General features: G+C 46.9%; 1 protein-coding gene across 1 annotated transcript in view; it reads left to right on the top strand.

Moving 5' to 3' along the window:
• Positions 1-21,701, top strand: part of cntnap2a (contactin associated protein 2a) — a 2,812,093-nt gene that overhangs the window by 1,474,146 nt on the left and 1,316,246 nt on the right. The window contains exon 11 of the mRNA XM_072508818.1: positions 14,562-14,668. Coding sequence (XP_072364919.1) covers positions 14,562-14,668 — 107 coding nt within the window. The remainder of the gene's footprint in view (positions 1-14,561; positions 14,669-21,701) is intronic.

The raw sequence follows: 21,701 nt of genomic DNA on the forward strand, positions 1-21,701 counted from the left end.
GGAACGATTAAATAGAGCAGGTGAATTGGCTGGACAACATTTGAAAATTGCACAAAATGTGATGAAACGGGTAGCGGACAAGAAATCCAAAGTTCGTAGATTTGCCAGTGGAGATAACATTTTAGTGTTGTTACCAGTGGTACGTGAACCATTAAAAGCAAGATTTTGCGGGCCTTATCAGATTGAAAGGAAATTAAGTGAGGTGAATTATGTGGTAAAAACGCCAGATAGAAGGAAGACTCACCGAGAGTATCATGTGAATATGCTTAAAAGGTACTTTGAAAGGGAAGGAGCGAAAAAGGGAGAGGTTTTAATGATGCTAACTCAAAGTGACGAACCAAATCCAGATGACTGTGAATTTGACATACCTCAAATTCAATTGGAAAACGAGGATGTTCTTAAAATTGGGATAAATTGTTGAGTTACCTTCCAGAGGAAAAACAAACTGACCTGAAAGAGTTATTGATATCACATGGGCAAGTTTGTAGAGATAAATTGGGAAGTACTAAAATGGCTATACATGATGCAGATGTGGGAAATGCTGTTCCAATCAAACAACATCCATACAGACTTAACCCTTTACAATTGGCACAGGTTAACAGAGAGATTGAGAGTATGCTTAAAAATGACATAATTGAAGTGGGTTGCAGCCAATGGAACTCACCCATAGTGATGGTACCTAAACCAGACGGTACCCAACAGTTGTGTGTGGACTATAGAAACGTTAATGCAATTACAAGAACGGACTCTTAACCGATCCCACTTTTGGAGGATTGCATTGAGAAAGTGGGACAATCAGCTTTTATTTCCAAACTGGATTTACTTCAAGGTTACCTTTATCCGAAATGGCGAACCAGATGGTATATACCAATTCAAAGTTATGCCATTTGGCATGAAAAAACCCCCTGCCGCATTTCAACGGTTAAATAACAAAGTCGTTTCAGGATTACCCAATTATGCGGTATACATCGACGATCTGGTAATTTTCAGCCAGACATGGAAAGAACATTTATAAAATCTTATGTAGTTATTTAATCGACTTCAGGAGGCGTGTTTGGTGATAAACCTAGCCAAAAGTGAATTTGGAAAAGCCCAAGTCACTTTCCTTGGCCATACAATCGGAATGGGTCGAATGGTCACACGGGATGTGAAACCAACAGTTATTGAGGAGTTTCCAATACCCTCAAGACGAAGAGAAATATTGCGATTTCTTGGCATGAGTGGATTTGATCGAACATTTGTGCAAATGTTTTGTTGCGTGATTGCACCATTAATGGACATGCTGAAGAAACGTCGAAAATTGCAGTGGACAGCCGTGTTTCAACAGGCATTTGACTACCTGAAAGCTGTGATAACAAATGCTCTTGTGTTGGAGAACTACAAGGGACTCTGTGATCAGATTGAACTGAAGTATCTGACTTTAAAGAGACATGCCGTGGCGTAGAGAAATGGACGGATCGTGCAGAGACCTTCTAGTTCAAAGAGACTGTCAATTGAGAGGGATTCCAGTTGGAAGGAAAAAAATGGACTATATTATTATACCTGTTTGCGTGTGTTATTTTTTGAAATGAAAAAGATTGGTGGAGTTGTGGATAGTAAGGAGGGCTGTTGTCGGCTGCAAAGAGACATAGATAGGATGCAGAGCTGGGCTGAGAAGTGGCAGATGGAGTTTAACCCTGAAAAGTGTGAGGTTGTCCATTTTGGAAGGACAAATATGAATGCGGAATACAGGGTTAACGGTAGAGTTCTTGGCAATGTGGAGGAGCAGAGAGATCTTGGGGTCTATGTTCATACATCTTTGAAAGTTGCCACTCAAGTGGATAGAGCTGTGAAGAAGGCTTATGGTGTGCTCGCGTTCATTAACAGAGGGATTGAATTTAAGAGCCGTGAGGTGATGATGCAGCTGTACAAAACTTTGGTAAGGCCACATTTGGAGTACTGTGTACAGTTCTGGTCGCCTCATTTTAGGAAGGAAGTGGAAACTTTGGAAAAGGTGCAAAGAAGATTTACCAGGATGTTGCCTGGAATGGAGAGTAGGTCTTACGAGGAAAGGTTGAGGGTGCTAGGCCTTTTCTCATTAGAACGGAGAAGGATGAGGGGCGACTTGATAGAGGTTTATAAGATGATCAGGGGAATAGATAGAGTAGACAGTCAGAGACTTTTTCCCCGGGTGGAACAAACCATTACAAGGGGACATAAATTTAAGGTGAAAGGTGGAAGATATAGGAGTGATATCAGAGGTAGGTTCTTTACCCAGAGAGTAGTGGGGGCATGGAATGCACTGCCCGTGGAAGTAGTTGAGTCGGAAACATTAGGGACCTTCAAGCAGCTATTGGATAGGTACATGGATTACGGTAAAATGATATAGTGTAGATTTATTTGTTCTTCAGGGCAGCACAGTAGCGCTGTGGATGGCTCGGTTGCTTCGCAGCTCCAGGGTCCCAGGTTCGGTTCCGGCTTGGGTCGCTGTCTGTGCGGAGTCTGCGCGTCCTCCCCGTGTCTGCGTGGGTTTCCTCCGGGTGCTCCGGTTTCCTCCCACAGTCCAAGGATGTGCGGGTTGGGTGAATTGGCCAATGGTGGGTTGCCCTTGGTGTCCAAATTGCCCTTGGTGTTGGGTGGAGGTGTTGGGTTTGGGTGGGGTGCTCTTTCCGGGGGCCGGTGTGGACTCGGGGGGCCGGGTGGCCTCCTTCTGCACTGTAAATTCAATGATAATCTATGATTAATCTAGGACAAAGGTTCGGCACAACATCGTGGGCCGAAGGGCCTTTTCTGTGCTGTATTTTCTATGTTCTATGTTCTATGTACTGTGTGCATTTCTTAAAGGATAGTGAAAAGGTGAAAAATGAAACCATCTTGAAGTTGATGGGTTTTTTTTTCTTGGGGGGAGGCGTCATGTGAGAGTACCTTTAAGAAATGGGTGTTTTTTGTAGAATAACTGTAGTGGGTGTAACTTTAAGAAATGGGTGTTTATTAGAGAGCTGCAGTGATGCCAGAGAGTCGGTGGAGCTGGGCTGTCTGTCTGCTTTACTTTCATTTTTGAGGAGGCTGCTATAGAGTGAGTTTTTAGTTTTGTTTTCAGAGAGAAGAGCTGCAGTGAAAGCCAGCAGATGTGCATGGATCTCTCTACAAGCTAAAGAGTGTTCATTTGGGTGATTTCAAAGGGATAACTGCTCTCATTAGAGAATTTAAACCTGATCTCTGTGTTAAAAGGGTCTTTTGTCTTCTGGATGTTGTTTGGGAATTTATTCAGGATTACTTAATGTTGTATCCTTTGGGGGTTGTATTTGAATGAATGGTTGCTAAGATGTTCACTGTATGTTTTAAAAAGGTTAACTTGAGTTCATAGAATAAACATTGTTTTGCTTAAAAAAATACTTTTTGATTTCTGCTGTACCACACCTGTAGAGTGGGCCGTGTGCTCCCCATACCACAATCTATTAAAAGTTGTGGGTCAGGTGAACTCCATGATACACTTTGGGGTTCTCTAAACCCTGGCCAGTAACAGAATGCATTTTGGTAGGTCCAACATAGAGGAGAAATATACAAATGGCAAAACCCTTAGGAATATAAAAAGTCAGAGAGACCTGGGTGTACAGGTCCACAGATCTTTGACAATGGCAACACAAGTGGACAAGGCCATCAAGAAAGCATACAGAATGGGTCATTGAACGGGTCTCCGAGAATAACAACTGGCAAGTCATGCTACAGTTGTATCGAACCTTGGTAAGACCGCACTTGGAATATTGCACACAATTCTGGTCGCCAAATCATCAGAAAGATGTGGAGGCTTTGAAGAGGGTGCAGAGGAGGTTTACCAGGATATTGCCTGGTCTGGAGGCTGTTAACTTTGTGGAGAGGCTGGATAGACTCAGACTCTTTTCATTAGAATGACGGAGTATGAGGGCAACCTGACAGAGGTCTACAGGATTATGAGGGGCATGGATAGAGTGGATGGGCAGGCTTTCTTTCCCAGGGTGGAGGGGTCAGTCACAGGGGGCATAGGTTTAAGGTCCGTCGGGCAAAGTTTAGAGGAGAGGTGCGAGGCAGGTTCTTTACATTGAGGATGGTGAGTGTCTGGAATGCGCTGTCAGGGGAGGTTGTGGAAGCAGATACATTAACGGCGTTCAAAAGACATCTCGACAAATACATGGACAGGATGGGTATAGAGGGATATGGCACTAGGAAGTGCTGAGGGTTTTGGCCAAGGGTGGTTTCATGACCAATACAGGTGTGGATGGCAGAAGGGCCTATTCCTGTGCTGTATTGTTCTTTCTTGATCTCATGAAAAACATCCAGTGTAACAAATAAGACTCCAATGATACTTCACACAATGACTTTATGTGTCTTTGAACAAATTATGTTTGTGCAATGAAAGTGGCTTTAAAAAGCAAATGTTGCTGTAAACATTCATGAAAGCCCAGAGTTCAAAATATTTTTAATTGCAGAAAGTATAAATATTGCAGTTGAGATTACAGTTTAAATTGTACTCAGGCTTGCATTTATGAAACTCTGTTTGTGTGCCATTCGTTTCTCTAGTAATCAATGGATTCTTCTCAAGTGTTCCTTATGGTATTTATTCAAATTTGACATTTGTCACGCACAACACACTTTTTTGAACATTATGTAAATTAAAAGAGATTATGATGAAAAGAAAGAAATACTTAGACACGAATTACAGAATTGCTTATTCAGAATTTATTGCAATTTCTGTGTCAAAGTGCTACCAAATCCAAGATTAATACAGATATGTAGATTTTTTTAAAATGGAATTCCCAGTGCTTTATATTCGTTGTTGTAAAGTGAGCCAGTTGTACAAATCTATCAGATATAAAAATTAAACCTAGGTGCACTGTTTCTTGTTCTGAATGTCAAGCAGTTGATTAAAACTCATCACAAAATGGAAATCCTTTTAATATGCACCCATCTGTCAAATATAATTAAAGTGTCCACTTGTGTGCTTTTCCCCACTCAAACTTGAATATTACAATAATGAATTTCAGAAATGATAAACTTGGAATATGAAACACTCAGATCGTATCTCAAGGAAGAAATTTAACCCTAAATGATGGGAGATAGGGAATACAATCATTTGAAATTTGGTGGGTGCGTGCCTCCCCATATTGCAACCAATAGTTGCAGCTCATTTAGAATGCTCAAAATTTCAACGTGCCACCCTTTAGAAATGGTACAAATACTGCGATTTATCCTGCAATTTCACAATAGGTATTAGAAGTTGAAGCAAAATATTGTTAACGGATTCAAAAGACATAGTGCTGGATTCTGCTCCACCAGTAACGGAGTTCCTGATGTGACGGAGAATCCACGTCGAAGGAAAAAACGGATTGGCCCACCGATCACGGCAGTGGGTGGATGCAAATGGGTCAATTAGACCCATTTGCACACTATTAACGGGCTGGGCATGATGTTCTCTGGACCCTCATGATTCTCTGGGCCGGAAATCACGGTGGGCGGGAATTGGTGCAGGTCCTGACAAGTGTGTACCTGACGTGGTGGACTTCATGGTGGGCCTGGGTGTTAACTAGTTAACAGAGTTGCCCCCAAATTCCATTGCAAAGCAAGTCCTGCCCACCCCACAAGACCACCCCCGACCCCACCACCAAACCCTCAAGAGACCCCTCACAGACACTCCCTAAATCGGGCAGCACGGTAGCACACGTGGCTAGCACTGTGGCATCACAGCGCCAGGGTCCCAGGTTCGATTCCCTGCTGGGTCATTGTCTGTACGGAGTCTGCACGTTCTCCCAGTGTTTGCGTGCGTTTCCTCCGGGTGCTCCAGTTTCCTCCCACAGTTCAAAGATGTGCAGGTTAGGTGGATTGACCATGCTAAATTGCCCTTAGTGTCCCCAAAAAAAGGTGAAGAGGGGTTATTGGGTTGTGGGGATAGGGTGGAAGAAAGGGCTTAAGTGGGTCGGTGCAGACTCGATGGGCCAAATGGCCTCCTTCTGCACCCTATGTTCTATGTAAATACAGAGACCCCCCCCCAGAGACAGACCCCTGTCAGGAGGTCCCCCAGAAGAGAGACCCCTATTAGGAAGCCACATAGAAACCAGTGAGCAGTCTAGACAGAAGCAGTAAAAAGAGGCACCACTTTAAAACTTACCAGGGCAATACACCTGCTGCCTCAGGCACAGGGTTTAAACCCTCTCAGATCTTTCATCTATATGCATTCATTAATTTCTCTTTGATGTTGATTTTACTTGGCTGTGATTGTCAGCCTCCCCCCCCCCCCCCCCCCCCCCAGCTGTCAGCATTGTTCCATTCATCTCCCTTCAGGGTTGAATGACTTTGAAGTGGTCAGTGATGAAACTAATGTAATGTTTATAAACATTTTAATTGACAGCTCCTGGACCACATCAAACAGAGTTAAGTGCTGTCCACTCATCTCACTTCAAGCTTGTGTAACTTTGAAGTATTCAGCAGTGAAACTAACAAAAGCACTTAACTCTGTTTAATGTGGTCCAGGAGCTGTCAATCAAAATTTGATGTTCATAACCATTACCGTTACATTCTATTGTCCAGGTGAGTTTCAAATAAGTGATTTTGTTCAATGCCTCTGGACTGCTTTCAGGCTTCCAGGGGTATCTCTTCTGAGGGGCTTCCAGATAGGGGTCTCTCTTCTGGGGGTCTCTTTATTTAGGAGGTTTATGGGGGGGTCTCTTCTTTTAGTGATCTCTTTAGTGGGGTATCTTTAAGGGATCTCTGGAACAGTTTCTTTGTTTAGGAGGTCTCTCGGGGGGGTCTCTTTTTTTAGAGGGTCTCTGGGGCGGTTTTGTCAGGGGATTTCTGGGGGGGTCTCTTTAATTGGTGGGGGGGGGGTCAGATCACCCACCAAATTTCAAATGATTGTATTTCCTATCTCCCATCATTTAGGGTTAAATTTCTTCCTTGAGTTACGTGCTGGGGAGGAGTGGGGCGGCGGATGACCAAGAACATCCTTGGGGTGGAGGGGGTGGCTGAATTGCACTGCGTGGGGTGTTGCTGAATTGCGTTGTGGGGGTGGACCCAGCTGCGGGGCTTCATTATCGGTCTGCCTATTCAAAATGGTGGCCCGATAATTCTCTCCATGCATGGCTAACTCTTGGAAAACACTTCCTAATTTGCACTCCCAGCATGAGTGCAAATCAGATGCAATTCAGCTCTGGCGGGAGAACATGGCCAGATTCTCTGTTTCTGAGGCCAACTGCAGAGGATCTGTGGTGGTTTATGTGGAAAAATCAGTGCCGCCCCCTCACAGCTCATGCGACCGGTGAAGGAATAGCAGCCGCGCCGCGTAAATTTCCCAGCCTCCACGAAATAAACAGCCGGAGAATGGCAGCGTCGTGGCCGCACATGCACATGGCGACGACGTGCAGCGGTTGTGCCATAAGACATGCGCCAACCGTGCGCGGACCTTACGTGCCAGATAGTGCCCCCCTAGCCACCCTCTAGCCATCCCTCACCAGTCCCCCCAGCCCTCATGGAAGCCACCCCAGTCAGCAGCACCGCTCCCACCCAACTGTTGCGGTGCTGGACACAACCCGCAGCCGACATGCCGGGTTTCCGACTGCTGAGACCACATGTCAACCGCGCGGTCGGGAACTAGGCCCATCGGGGGCGGAGCATCGGGAAGGGCCTTCAGGTGACATGCTGAGGCCGTCCCAACATCGTGCGGTGCGTGCCGCGATGACGCCGTTTCGGAGGGGGCAGCGCATATGAAACCTCCGTCAAACAGGCGCTGCCCTGATTTCAGTGTCAACAGGGATTCTCCGCCCGTTCGCCGATTATGAAATCGGCATCGGGGAACGTGGACTCCCGCCCATGGTCTCTCAAACAGAGAATCTTTCCCGTAGTATACAAATGATCTACAATAGTTTAAGTATTTAGCTTTAAAACAAGTAAATTAATAAGATGGGTTTCAAATCGTTAAGCACAGTAATGTTGCATGATAAAAGATACCCCATGCTGCTGATGTTTTGTAAACTATTTCTTGTTGATTACCATTGTCTTCTATAACTATAATGAAATTATTCTAAAAGGTTTCTGCACTTTTCATGGAATATCAGAACACTGTGCAAGAAATCAATTTGGTCTGAATTGCTAGCTCTACCATCTTGGGAATCACCATTGAACAGAAGCGTAACTGGACCAGCCATATAGAGATCCAGAAATGTTAATGTCATTAAATATCAAAGGTAGTTAAATTCTCTTTTGTTGGGAATGGTCGTTTTCTGGTACTTGTTCAGCACAAAACGTGTCACTATCAGCCCCAGCTTGAATGTTGTTCAGGCCTTGCTACGTGCAGCCACGGACTGTTTTATTCTCTGAGGAGTTGCAAATTGAACTGAACACTGCAATCATCAGTGAGTATCACTACTTCTGACCTTATGATAAAGCAGCTGGAGATGGCTGAGCTTTGGACACTGCTCTGAGGAACTCCAGCATGATGTCAAGGGGCTGAGATGATTGTTCGACAAGGTACCTTACAAAAGATTAAGTCGTAAGATAAGAGCCCATGATATTGGAGGTAGTATATTGGTATGGATAGAGAGTTAGCTAATGGGCAGGAAACGATGAATAAGGGTTCTTTTTCAGGTTGGCAACCTGTAACTAGTGGGTTCCACAGGGATCAGTGCTGGGATTGCAACTGTTTACAATATATATTAATGGCTTGGAGGAAGGAAGTGAATGTACTGTAGCTAAATTTGCAGATGCAAAAGTAGGTGGAAAGGCAGGTTGCGAGAGGGGTAAAAAACAGTTTCCAAAGAGACATTGATAGGTTAAATAAGTGGCAAAAAGTTGGCAAATGGAGTATAATGTGTTAAAATGTGAAGTTCTTCATTTTGAAAGGGAGAACAAAAGAACAGAGTATTACTTTTAATAATAATCTTTATTACTGTAACAAGTAGGTTTACATTAACACTGCAATGAAGTTACTGTGAAAATCCCGAGTCGCCACACTCCGCCATCTGTTCGGGTACACAGTGGGAGAATTCAGAATGTCCAATTCACCTAACAAGCATGTTTTTCGGGACTTGTGGGAGGAACTGGAGCACCCGGAGGAAACCCACGCAGACACAGGGAAAACGTGCAGACTCCGCACAGACCGTGAGCCAAGCGGGAATCGAACCTGGGACCCTGGCGCTGTAAAGCAACAGTGCTAACCACTGTGCCATCGTGCCACTTAAATGGAGAAAAACTGCAGAAAGCTGCAACACAAAGGGATGTGGGACTACTTGTACACAAAACACAGAATGCTAGCACATGGGTGCAGCAGGTAATTAGGAAGGTGAGTGGAATGTTGGCCTTTATTTCAAGGGGTTGGAGTATAAGAGTATGGAAGTCTTGCTGTAGCTGTACAATGTACTGGTGAGACCACATCTGGAGTACTGTGAGCAGTTTTGGTCCCCTTATTTAAGGAAAGATCATCTTATTTAATTGGAGGCGGTTCAGAGATGTTTGACTCAGATGATCCCCGGTATGGAGGGATTGTCCTATGATCAGGTTAAACAGGTTGGGACTCTACTCATTGAAATTTAGAAGAATGAGAGGTAATTTCATTGAAACATACAGGATTCTTAAAAGGCTTAACAGGGGAAATGCTGGGAGGCTGTTTCGCCTCATGGGAGAGTCTAGGACCAGAGAACATAGACTCATAATAAAGGCATCCCAATTTAAGACTGAGATGAGGAGGAATTTCTTCTTTCGGAATGTTTTGAGTCTTTGAAACTCTATGCCACAAAGAACTGTGGGGGCAGAATTCTTGTGTATATTTAGGGCTGAGATAGATAGATTCTTGATCAGTAAGGGAATCAAGGGTTACGGGGAAAGGGTAGGAAAGTGAACGTGAGGAATGTTGGATCAGACAAGATTCTATTGAATGCGGAACATTCTTGAGGGACCAAATGCCTATTCCTTTTCCTATTTCTTATGCGCTTATGGACCTCCAACAAGCACAATCATCTTCCTTTGTGCTGGCATAACTGCAGCCTGAGGAGAGTTCTTCATTTATTCACATTGATTTCAATTTGACGAGGGTTCCTTGATACCGCACTCTGTCAAATGCTGCCATGATGCCAAGGGCAGTCACTCTCACCTCACCTCTGAAATTCAACCCTTTACTTCATGTTTGGAACAAGTCTTTAACTGAGTGCCCAAACTGAGCATCGGTGCACAGGTTATTGCTGAGTAAACATTGCTTGATAGCACTGTAACTTACACCTTTCATTACTTTGCTCATGATTAAAAGTAGAATGATGTGACTACAATTGACTGGATTGGATTTTTCCTGCTTCAGTGAACAGGACATACCTGGACAATTTTATATATTGTTGCAAAGATGCTTGTGTTGTAGCTGTCTAGGAACTGCGAGGTAAGTGACATGGGTGGCTCTGGAGCACAAGTCCGCTGCAATAAAACTTGGATTTTGTCAGGGCACATAGCCTTTGAAGTATCCAATGTGCTCAGCCATTTATTTATATCACATGGAGTGTATCAAATTGGCTGAAAACGGGCATCTGTGATGTTGGGAACTGCACCAGGAGGCAATAACTGCTCTGGTTGAAATAAAACAGTATCACACCCTTCAACATAATTATAATTTCCCAGTCTTGATGTTATTCTGATGAACCTATGCTGTATATGATCTATGGATTTAATGTCTGTTTTGTTATGCTCTTGTCGTAGCATAAGCTGCTTCCTTGATGTGCACTCTGACAAAGGAAGGTTCAGACTTGGAGATAGCTTTAACACATTTATTAAACTATTAACAATTCTCCTACTTGGATCCAATGCTACTGTTAATCCTGCTATAGCTACTCAGATGATCTAACCAGTCTGCTACAATCCACATGGCGGGGGTGATGCTGAATCAACCCTGTGTCTGTACTCACTGAGAGTCTCCACTGGGAAGAGACTGAGCATGTGTGATGTGTCCTTTTATAAGGTTGGTGTAATGCCCTCCTGTGGTAGTGTCACCTCAGTGTGTATTGTGACTGCCCATTGGCCGTGTCCTATCTTTCTGACCTATTGGTTGACTGTCTGTGAATGAAAATGAAATGAAAAATGAAAATCGCTTATTGTCACAAGTAGGCTTCAATGAAGTTACTGTGAAAAGCCCCTCCCAAAACTACATAAAGTATGCTAATTGTGGCTCAATCATTGCCACCTTCAAATTCTTCATCACTTTTTAACTCTCGAGTCCCATAATTGCTGAATAAAGTGCACATTGAAATCTGAATTTGGTGGATACTTGGCACCCAAAGGGAAGTGGGGTTAGGGTACAGAGCAGCCATGATCTTGTTGAATTGTGAAAAAGGCTTGATGGCTTCAATAGCCTACTCTTGATCCTGTGGTCTTCCATACAGTATCCAAGGGAAAAATTCTTTCAGTGCCCTCCAACACTGACTCCACCAGAGCTTGTAAGGACAAGGTAAAGTATTTGTTCTTAAATCTCTCTTTCTTTGAAGTTCCTGCTTGTGTCCCAGCCTACACACCAGGAAAGCTCATTTTGCCTAAGTGAAGGCTGCTATGCTTCAACTCACTTGGCAGACCAATTTTATAGACACACTGGGTTTCAACTGATCCAGTGGGACTCATGTAAGGTCTCCCCGATCCTGGCTTTCAACATTTGCCTTTCAAGGGGTTGACCCTCAAAGTGAATGGATTAATGCATGTATTTAAAGGGAAACATGCCTGACAAATGTGTTAAGTATTTCCCTGGTTATGTTACCAATAGTAGTTTCTATAATCCTTATTTATAAATTTCTTCAAAGGTTTTTTCAGGATTATAGCTGGCAGAAATATAGTAGATGCAGAAGAAATACCAGCAGGTGCCTGAAGAGTCACTGGAAGAATCTTGAAGCATATTTAGTAGACTGCACCTTGTGATGCATATCGGACCTCTCTCTCAAAGATGTTTCTCAAAGATATCTCTTTACAGCAAGTATTCCTGGGTTAGCTAAATATATTTAAAAGTGGATTTTGAGGGCAGTCCTGGAGGCCCGTGCTGGTATCGACAGGGGTCTGCAGGTTTGCAGCCATGGAGCCCAGGGGGTTGGCAAACCCTGTCTGTGACAGTGCAACGCCGGCTCGCACATGGCCACTGGCGCCGATGCCCTCAGCGATGGCCTTCAGAGACTGGGCCATGGCCTGCTGAGACTGGGCCATGGCCTGCTGAGACTGGGCCATGGCCTGCAGAGACTGGGCTATGGCGTTGAGCGCCTCTGCCATCTGGCGCTAGCACTGGCTCATGGCCTCCTGTGAGAGGGCAGCCATTTCCTGGGCCACAGACGCCGCCTGCACGGAAAGCCCCAGGCCTCGCAAACCGTTCTCCATGTCTGACACCGTCGCACCCATTGCCTCCACCGCGGACGCCACCCGTGCGGTGTCAGCTTGGGTGGCACGCATGACCGGCACCACTCCCAGCTCCTGGACGCGGGTGGACTCCTCCACCTGCGACTGCAGCCGCCGCAAGCCGCCCGTCACCCTCTTCGCTCGTCTCCGGGTCGGTGGTTGCATCGGATCTATGTGTGGGTGTGGTAACTCCAGGAACCCGGGATCCATCTGGGCGGCAGATGTTCGCTTGGGCTGGGCTGCCCGCCGACCGCCCGGCCCCTCTGCTGCTCCTACCTCCACCTGCTGTACCGGGACGGCTGTGTTGTGCGCACCAGTGAGTGTACCAGACGCCTCATCACTAAAGTGCCCAACCGAGGTGAGTGTTTCTGCGATGGTGGAGGGTGTTGGTGACAGCAGTGGCGTTGTGTCGTGCTCTTCGTCCCACTCTGAGTCCATGGCACTTTGGGGTGGGGGTTCGTCTCCACCCATCCACTCTGAGTCACTGTCCGGTATTTTGTCTTCCTGGGTAGTGCTGTCCCGGGTAGGGGTGTCCTGGGCAGTGCTGTCCCGGGTAGTGGTGTCCTGGGTAGTGGTGTCCTGGCTCAGAGGGGGGGATATGGGTGATATGGGGGAGGGGGGATATGGGGGATATGGGGGATATGGGGGAGGGGCGATATGGGGAGGGAGATATGGGGGATATGGGGGAGGGGGTATGGGGAGGGGAGATATGGGGGATATGGGGGAGGGGGTATGGGGAGGGGGGATATGGGGAGGGGGGATATGGGGAGGGGGGATATGGGGGAGGGGGGATATGGGGGAGGGGGGATATGGGGGAGGGGGGATATGGGGGAGGGGGGATATGGGGGAGGGGGGATATGGGGGAGGGGGGATATGGGGAGGGGGGATATGGGGGAGGGGGGATATGGGGGATATGGGGGAGGGGGGAGATGGGGGAGGGGGGATATGGGGGAGGGGGGCATATGGGGAGGCTCACCCTGCCTACTCTGACGAGGTCGGTCACCTTCTTGTGGCACTGGGTGCCTGTCCGTGGTGTCAGGGCCGCAGCGGTGACGGCTTCTGCCACTTCCCTCCACAGACGCCGGCTGTGGCGTGGGGCAACTCTGCGGCCGTGCCCGGGATACAGGGCGTCCCTCCTCTGCTCCACCGCGTCCAGGAGCCCCTCCACATCCCGTGACTCGAACCTCGGGCCTGAGCGGCGGCCAGCCATCCAGTCGGGTGTTGCGGTCGGGTGTTGCGGTCGGGTGGGGGGGGAGCAGCGCGGCCTTATGAGCCGTCAAGCCGTGCGGCGCGTATGACGCTGCACGGCGTGAACCACTGCGCAAGCGCGGATCCCGTTACGTCGCTGCTAGCCCATTTCGGGCCGGAGACTTTTGACCCATTTTTCCGACGTGACGCAAGTCGGATTTGCGCCGTTTTTTGCGTTGATCGGCGGACTTTCCGCCGATAACGGAGAATTTTGCCCAACATCCCTATTTGTGTGTGAAGACTCACCTGAGGCTAAGTATCCTTTCCTCAATCGTACAAATTAAATGAAACATTGGGATTTCTGTCCGGTATCGAGCAACTGTTGGGGTCTGGTCCAAGATCTCAGTAACCTTTTATTCAAAATGTCTGTGATGTGTATTTTTGAGAGTATGAAGCACTTATTTGCAGAAAAAAAATTAAATAGTGAAAATTGCATTTTGAATTATAATTTATGGAAAGAACTGAATACGTAATAACGAGTGATGATGTTCTTAAATTTTAGGTATAATTCTTATTTTATTGTAATCACCAATGTTTTAGTGTTCAATATTTTAATGTCTTTTATTGCATATTTTTCACATTTTGTGTCGGCGTATATATATTTCTTCAAAGATTCTCTGCTGTAATTCCCTTCAACAAGAAAGAAATGTTTGTCAGTTAAATACGTTCATAAATACATTATTATGCAAATCATCTTTGCCGTCTTTACTGTTTCCTAAATCTCATTTCTTATTTTTGTAATTTGTGATCTTATTAAATACTTAATTTGTTTTCATTAAATTGATAATTAATCAAAGTCCATTACGCAACCAGGATTAATTGCGAGAGAAATGTTAACTAATATCCTGATGAGTTTGACTTCCAAAATATTGTGCCTATACATATTTGCATTGAAAAGATCGTAAACTTTCTGTCTGTGTTTAAATCAGTCCCTTAAACATTTCTGGATTACATTCTGACAGATGCTTACCAAATCACTGTGAGCATGGAGGAAGATGCACGCAAACCTGGGATAGCTTCAAATGCAACTGTGAGGGAACAGGATATTCTGGGGCGACGTGTCATAACTGTGAGTAGAAGCCCTATTTTTACCCATTGCTGTTCTCAGTTGAAGTAGTTTGCTATCTGAGTGTAAACGTCAATTAGGTCATCAATATACAATTATCTTTCATGTCAAACCATAATTAAGGAAACCTGTAACATTTTATAGCAATGGAAGAAACCATAAATTATGAACAACCATTTCCTTTGAATAAAAGGAAACTTTTTTTAAAATGAGTTACAATAAGGTTTTAAAATACCTTTCAATACATAAGGAATTCTAATTGATTGACTATTATGAACTGTAGACTGAAGAGGATGTACACTGAAATGAAGGACTTGCACCTTCATGACCAGTATGTTCTGAATTGAGATTCACTTAAGAACTATCCTCATCCTATAGTGTTTGACAAAGCTTTTAAGTGATGTTTGTATTCATTCTGTGTGAATGTCATTTGCGTGATATAATGGAAATGTTTTTTAAGTGCGGTAGTGAATGGGAATTGGCAAGTTCTTCCCAATGGCTGACCCGGTGATACATCGGAAATGGCTGTCCCGCCAGCTGATTGCCTGGACCACGCCCGGCAGCTCCCCGCTAACGCTGGGGAGCAACTCTTAAACTGATCCCGTAGAGCAAACCCCTGGGAGGCTGTGGCAGTGGCTGTCAGCTTGGGGAGTATAACCAGGAGGATCACCACCCAGTGCTGCAAGAAACTAAATGATCTCCACCGGGCCGCACGGGTGAAGTGGTATTGGCCCGAGGCAACTGTCCCGCCTGCCACCCTGGCCACCCCCCCTCCCCCCATCCAATGACCGACGGTTGGCAACACACCCCAAGAGATCACCTCAGATGAGAGCTCCGAAGATGCCACCATTGAGGTGTCACAGCTGTCAGCCCCATCCTACACCAATCCAGAGACATACACCAAGGTGGGCAAAAGTAGTGGACAGGCTTCCGGGCACAATCTGGTGAGCAGCGCACAGTTGCATATCATTTGTAGGCAGGAACGTCCAGGGGAGACAGCAGTCAGAGGTCTGCTGGATTCCAGAACCCGGCTGGATCCCAGTCCAGTGCCGAGCCTCTGGATAAGGTTATCCGGAGCTGATGTAAACACTATTGCGCAGACGTGAGATTCAGAGGGGGATTTCAGCGACACTCCATGGTAGATTGAAAGAGTCTCAAAGGCTATGAGCGCTGGAGATGGCACCGGCAATATGTGGCGCCGAGGCCAACACTGCTCGGGTGCAACCACAGTGGAAAGCCTGGAGCAAAACATCAGCACCATGAGTGGTGATGTCCCAGGTATTGTTCAGTCAGTGACAGCCATGGCTGACCACCTCGACAGCATGACCCAGTCAGTGGTGGACGTGTCTCTGACGCAAGTGGACCTTGCCGAGATGCTATGGAGCATGTGCCAGTCTTGAGTGGGCATTGCTGAGGCACGCCAGAGCATGACCGAGTCACTGAGGACCGTGTCCCAGATGCAGACCAACATTGGCGAGGCACTGCAGAGTCTGGCCCGGTCACAGAGGGGCATCGCTGCGGGTGAGGACACCATGGTGCAGACAGTGGGGAGCTGGCAGAGCCAGATGACGCAGGGGCCTCTGGAGTTCACTCCAACTGCCCCTCCATTCCAAGGTGACCCCCAGGGCCTGACGGGCACCGAACGGGAGGAGGGAGCGCCGAATGCCGACCCGGAGGCCCCCTACAGAGAGACGACCGTGGACTTCACCTCTCCCTAGTTCCCCACCACAAAACCCTTGGGTTCAACGAGCAGAACAGGGTGGCATGGTGGCCAGTGCCCTCTGGCCCCAGGGCAGGCAGAAGACACCCGCAAAGGGCAACAAAAGTCACAGGGTGCAGTGAGCAGCAGGCTGACCCCACCTCCGATGTCCATCCTGGGGACACACTGAGACACAGCGGCAGAGCTGGCTGCATGCACCCACATCCCAAGGCATACCATGTGCAAGTGATGGATGTGTGCGCCCTGGCAGCAGACAGACAGGAGTCAGACAATGGCATAGATTGAGGAGCACCTCCTGCCTTGCATATTGATCCGCTGACGGTGTTGGCACAAGCCCGTCACCCTGGAATGACCCTGGCTGGATGGGCGACGAGGGGTGGTGGCAGTGGCAGGGATATAGGGGGTTGCGGAACACATGGTAGGGGGAATGGTTGGCAGGGGAGGGAGAGGTGAGGGAGGCAGATCCGCAGGTGGGGCAGGGAGACACGGATCCGAAGGGCGGAGGGAGAGACAGATTGGGAGGGAGAGGTGGATCGGGTGGTGGTTGGGTAGAGGGAGGATGTGAGATGATGGATGAAGCCACATTGTATGAGAAGCGGGCGAGGATGAGGGCTCCCTGGTCCTGCGTGCATGCCTGGCCTCACCGCCTATTTTCCATCCTCTAGCTGCTCCCGCGGGTCCTCCCTGGGCTCATCCTCCAGTCCCTCCTGGCCCTATCCCCTATCCAGGCTTTTCTATCCCCCAAGAGCCAACCCTTCATCATGGATGAAGATGTTGGGGATTTCCAATTGCCCCAGGATGTAGCTGTTGTGCACACACCATGGAAAGGGTGCACACAAATGCATGATCTTGAGGTGGTGGGCGCAAACAAGTTGAATGTTCAGGGACTGGAATGCCTTCCTGTTAAAGCGATAATCATGCGATCTATGACCCCCTGGACCTGGGGCATCCTGGCGATGGCAGAGAATTCTGCTGCACGGGCACCTTGATGGACTTATTCCAGGTCAAAATTTATATCGTCATCTGCCTGGGGAAACAGGGTATCCGTGACTTCACAGAGCACGATGCACTAGTGGGCTGTTGGTTTCCTTATGCCCCACATTTCTCTGCTCGAGCCCTGGAATGAACCCGAGGCATAAACGTTCAGGACTGCGTTGTCCTTGATGACCACCGGGAGCATGTATCCTCCTCCTCCACGTGTTACCAAGTCCACAAGGACTTGGCACAGGTGCCGTGCCATCCCTTTGTTGAGGCAGAGTCTTCTGCGGCACATACAGTCTGACATCTCCTTGAACGACCAGTGATGCCTGCACATCGTGGGCCGTTGCTGGACTGCCCCTCTGGGTCCCTCCCCCTCCTGATGGGTGGCTGGGTCCTCAGGGTGTTGAGCGGGCCCCTGCACATGGGCTGCCACCTCCAACCGATCCTGAGCACTGTGGCAGCAGCTCCAGAGCCCCAGGCTGATTGCCCAGTTTCGAAGATAGCTACTCAGCTCCTCCACCGATCCCCACAGCAGCCATTGTGCTAGCTTCACGTTTTTAAATAGGTGTGATAATGGTGCCAGTGGGACTGCTCCCTGGGGAGCCCATTAGATCGCAGGAGGCCGTTAGATAGCGGGTCAGTCCCGTTAACGATATGGAAATTGGCCTTAATTGGTGATTATTGGTTTCGCGTCTAGGCAGGATCCAGACCTCGCCAAGGGGAGCGGGCCGGTTAGATCGGAAACCCATCTGCGCCCAGCATGATTCCCGATTTCGGCGTCTCCCATGATCTAACTGGCTCACTCGGATCCGTGCTGGGCGCAACGCAGCCATTAGATCCCGCCCTTAATCGGCTATGATGTGAGTCATATGGCAAAGCCAAACGTCTCAGAATGAGATGCAGTATGATTTCAGCATAGACCAGGAGCCTTACGGGCACTTCTGGGACATGGCTCAGCCGCTAATAAAATGGCATTCTCGTGCTCAAACAGAATTAGATAAGTTCAGAGTTGGCATTCTGTGCTTTTAAAAAAACTTTAGAAGCAAAGCTGCACTGCAAATCTTTTCTTTGAAAATGTTTTAAAATTAGCAAAGAGCATGAAAGTAATTGAGAAATCCTAATTGCATTCAATTGAAGCATTCTGGTACTGTAGATTTAAAATGTTTTGCCATGCAATGAAACAAGACCTGAAATAAAACTGAATATAATTCTATGTTAGTAGAGTTAATACAGATGAATTGTTTTCCAGTTAGTTTGCAAAATTAGTCAATAGCTTTCATGATTTTTATTAAGTGGAATCTTTGAAATGTAAACTTCAAACAAAGATCAGTTCAAGTTGCATTTAGTTTCAGTTCCCAGTGGAATATTCTAGTGTTAAACTACAAAGAATCACATTCAGTATTCATTCGGTTTAGAAATATCAGAAGCAAATCCTTCATGCTCAGAGCAAGTTCAATTGTAAAATAAAAACAGAAAATGCTGGGAAAACACAGCAGGTCTGGCAGCATCTGTAAAGAGAGAGATAGCGTTAACGTTTTGAGTCTGTGTGATTCTGCTTCTGAGCTGTAAAATATAAGCATGCACATAAAGTGAGAAAGCAACAGGGGGAACAATCGTGTGCTGCTCCCGGGGGAACTTCATTGAGTAGGAGAACAAAAATCAGCTTCCTGACGGTGGGATGAACTTCTGCAATCTAAGTTCAGCCAAATTTGAAGGTGTGTCAAGCTTGTTGTGTTATGTACTCTGGGATAACACAGGCTGCAACTCGATGCAGCTTTGACCAAAAGATATTCCAGACTTTGAAGTAAGTTTAATGTGATTTATTGAACCATTAGCACAGTTCTCTATGAGTTTGACTCTCCTGCTAATCTTGCTATAGTAACTCAGTCTAACTAACCAGTCTGCTCTAAGCCACGTGGTGGGTGTGATGCTTCTGATCTGCCCCTGTCCTACTCTCTAAGTGTCGCCTGTGGAAAGAGACAGAGCATGTGTGCCCTGTCCTTTTATATATGGGTTGTGTAATGCCCCCTTGTGGTAGTGTCACCTCTGGGTGTCTTGACTGCCCATTGGTTATGTCCTATTCTATGTGTTCATTAGCTATATATTTGCATGTCATGACGTCTCTGGTGCTCCCTCTAGTCTTTGCTTAGTTGTAGTGTATTTACATTAACCCCTTGTGTATTTACAGTGATGCATATCACCACATCCCCCCTTTTTTCGTGTTACATATTTTCTGTACTTGGGGAAAGAAAATTGAACAAAAACAGGTAGATAAGTGATGACATGTACAAGTCATGATGACAACGATGATTATACAATACCAAATATTTATGAGTCCAAAGTTCATGAATTTATATGGTCGAGTGGCTTGGCTTTCTTGTTTTCTTAGTGAAGTGGTGATGTTGATGGTGGCGTTTCCTTGTGAACGCCGTCAGTGTTCTGGTGTTTACGTAACCAAGAAGTCATCAGGAGGTGTTCAAATGGTCAAATCAAGTCGTTGTCTGATTTGGACTCTTTTTTTTCTATGCTTGTAGTAGCGATGCAGTTTGTGATCTGTGTTATCCTTGAAAGCTGGTTTGCTTGTTCGTAGTGGAGCAAACTCATCTGCCTTGAAAGCTGGTTTGCTCATTTGTAGTGGAGCAAACGTGAATCAGTAAGATTCGTTCTCATGCCATGGTATGTCTGTACTCTTGCCAGCGTTAGGAGCTGTGCTGTTACATTGTCCTGCATTTGCAGAGTTGTACCATGTTGTACCAGTCGTTGTTCCATTGTCGTTATTATTGTTGTTATTGACGTGCTTGTTGTTGATGTTGTTGCCTCTGGTACGCTTCTTGTTGTTGTTTTTGTAGGTTTTGTTGTTGTGTTTGTTGATCTCAATGACCACACCAAATGGAGAATCCGAGTCCTTCACAAAGTTACTTGTGTCAGTGTCCTTTGTGGCATCTGCTGTTGCATTGAGCGTGCCGTTTCTGATTCCTCGGCGCTCCCCGTCTGGAGTCATGTCCGGTTCACTGGAATCATCTTTGGCTTGTCGATGCTCCCCATCTGGAGCCCTTGCTGGTTCACCTGAATCACCTTTGGTTTCATGATGCTCCCCGTCTGGAGTCATTTCAGGTTCTTGTGGAGAGGCCCGAGTCGATGAGGTTTGAATTAACGTGGTGTCACTGGAGTCACTAGTAGCCTCACTTTGATTGTCGAGTGCCTCTGCAAAGACTAGCTGAGATCTGTCAGTCTCGCTGAGATGCCGCACATCTTGTATGGGAATTGTGAAGCCTTTGTCACTTGTCGCACATACAGTGGGTAGACCTTCAGTGTCTTCTTGTCGGTTAGATGATCTGGGTAGACTGTCAGAGTCTTCTTCTGGTGGCTCAAATACTCTGGCTAGACTGTCATAGTCTTTTTGTTGTTCACAAGAGTGTTGCAGACTGTCATAGTCGTCTTACTGTGAACTTGACTGTGGCAGATTTGCATCTTCTGCTGCTAGTTGCTCAGATAAGGTTGCTAGACCTTCATGGTCTTGTTCATGCAAGGACTGCGCTCTGGAGTCTTGCGTTGCTTCCATCGTGGAGTCTGTCAATGAGCTCGCTGTGGAGGCTTGTATCACTCTCTCTCTAGTCTGGCATCGTTCCCTGTGTGGAGTCGTGCAGTGGTCTCGCTGTGGAGTCGATCTGTGCCCTCTCAATGGAGTCATGCAGTGGTCTCGCTGTGGAGTCGATCTGTGCCCTCTCAATGGAGTCATGCAGTGGTCTCGCTGTGGAGTCTTTTTGTGTTCTTGTGTGGAGACATGCAGTGCTCTCGCTGTGGAGTCTGACATCGCTTTTTGTGCGGAGTCGGGGACTCTTCGTGGTGCGTGGACCACTCTCTGTGTGGAGTCGGGGACTCTTCGTGGTGCATGGACCACTCTATTGGTGTCAGGCCGCTCTCTGTCTCTTGGCGTCAGGCCGCAGCAGAATCCTGTACTCATGGGTCGGGATGTCGTCTATGCTGGGCTGAGGATCCTCAAATCCGAAGAACTCGTCCATGACTGTCGGATGCTTCAATGTACAACACATCTCGTTGCGGTTCGGATTTGGTACTGAGGTCGCCACGTCCAATGATGAAATCATCGTCTGAGTCGTAGTATTCAAGGACTAAATCATCTCTTAGGGCGGTGCTAACTGCTGGTTGCAGGGTTCTGCGGAGTTTACTTTCAGCTACTGGTCGAAGTTCGGGCATTGTGCTGTCGTTCCAGGTGAAAGAATTGTGTTTTCTGGCTTTAAAATGTTTTTTCACTATTTTCGGACATTTCTCTTTTAAGTGGGCGTGGTCCGGGGGCCTCTGACGTCATGCCGCTTG

This window comes from Scyliorhinus torazame, chromosome 6 (genome assembly GCF_047496885.1).
Source record: "Scyliorhinus torazame isolate Kashiwa2021f chromosome 6, sScyTor2.1, whole genome shotgun sequence".
NCBI lineage: Eukaryota > Metazoa > Chordata > Chondrichthyes > Carcharhiniformes > Scyliorhinidae > Scyliorhinus > Scyliorhinus torazame.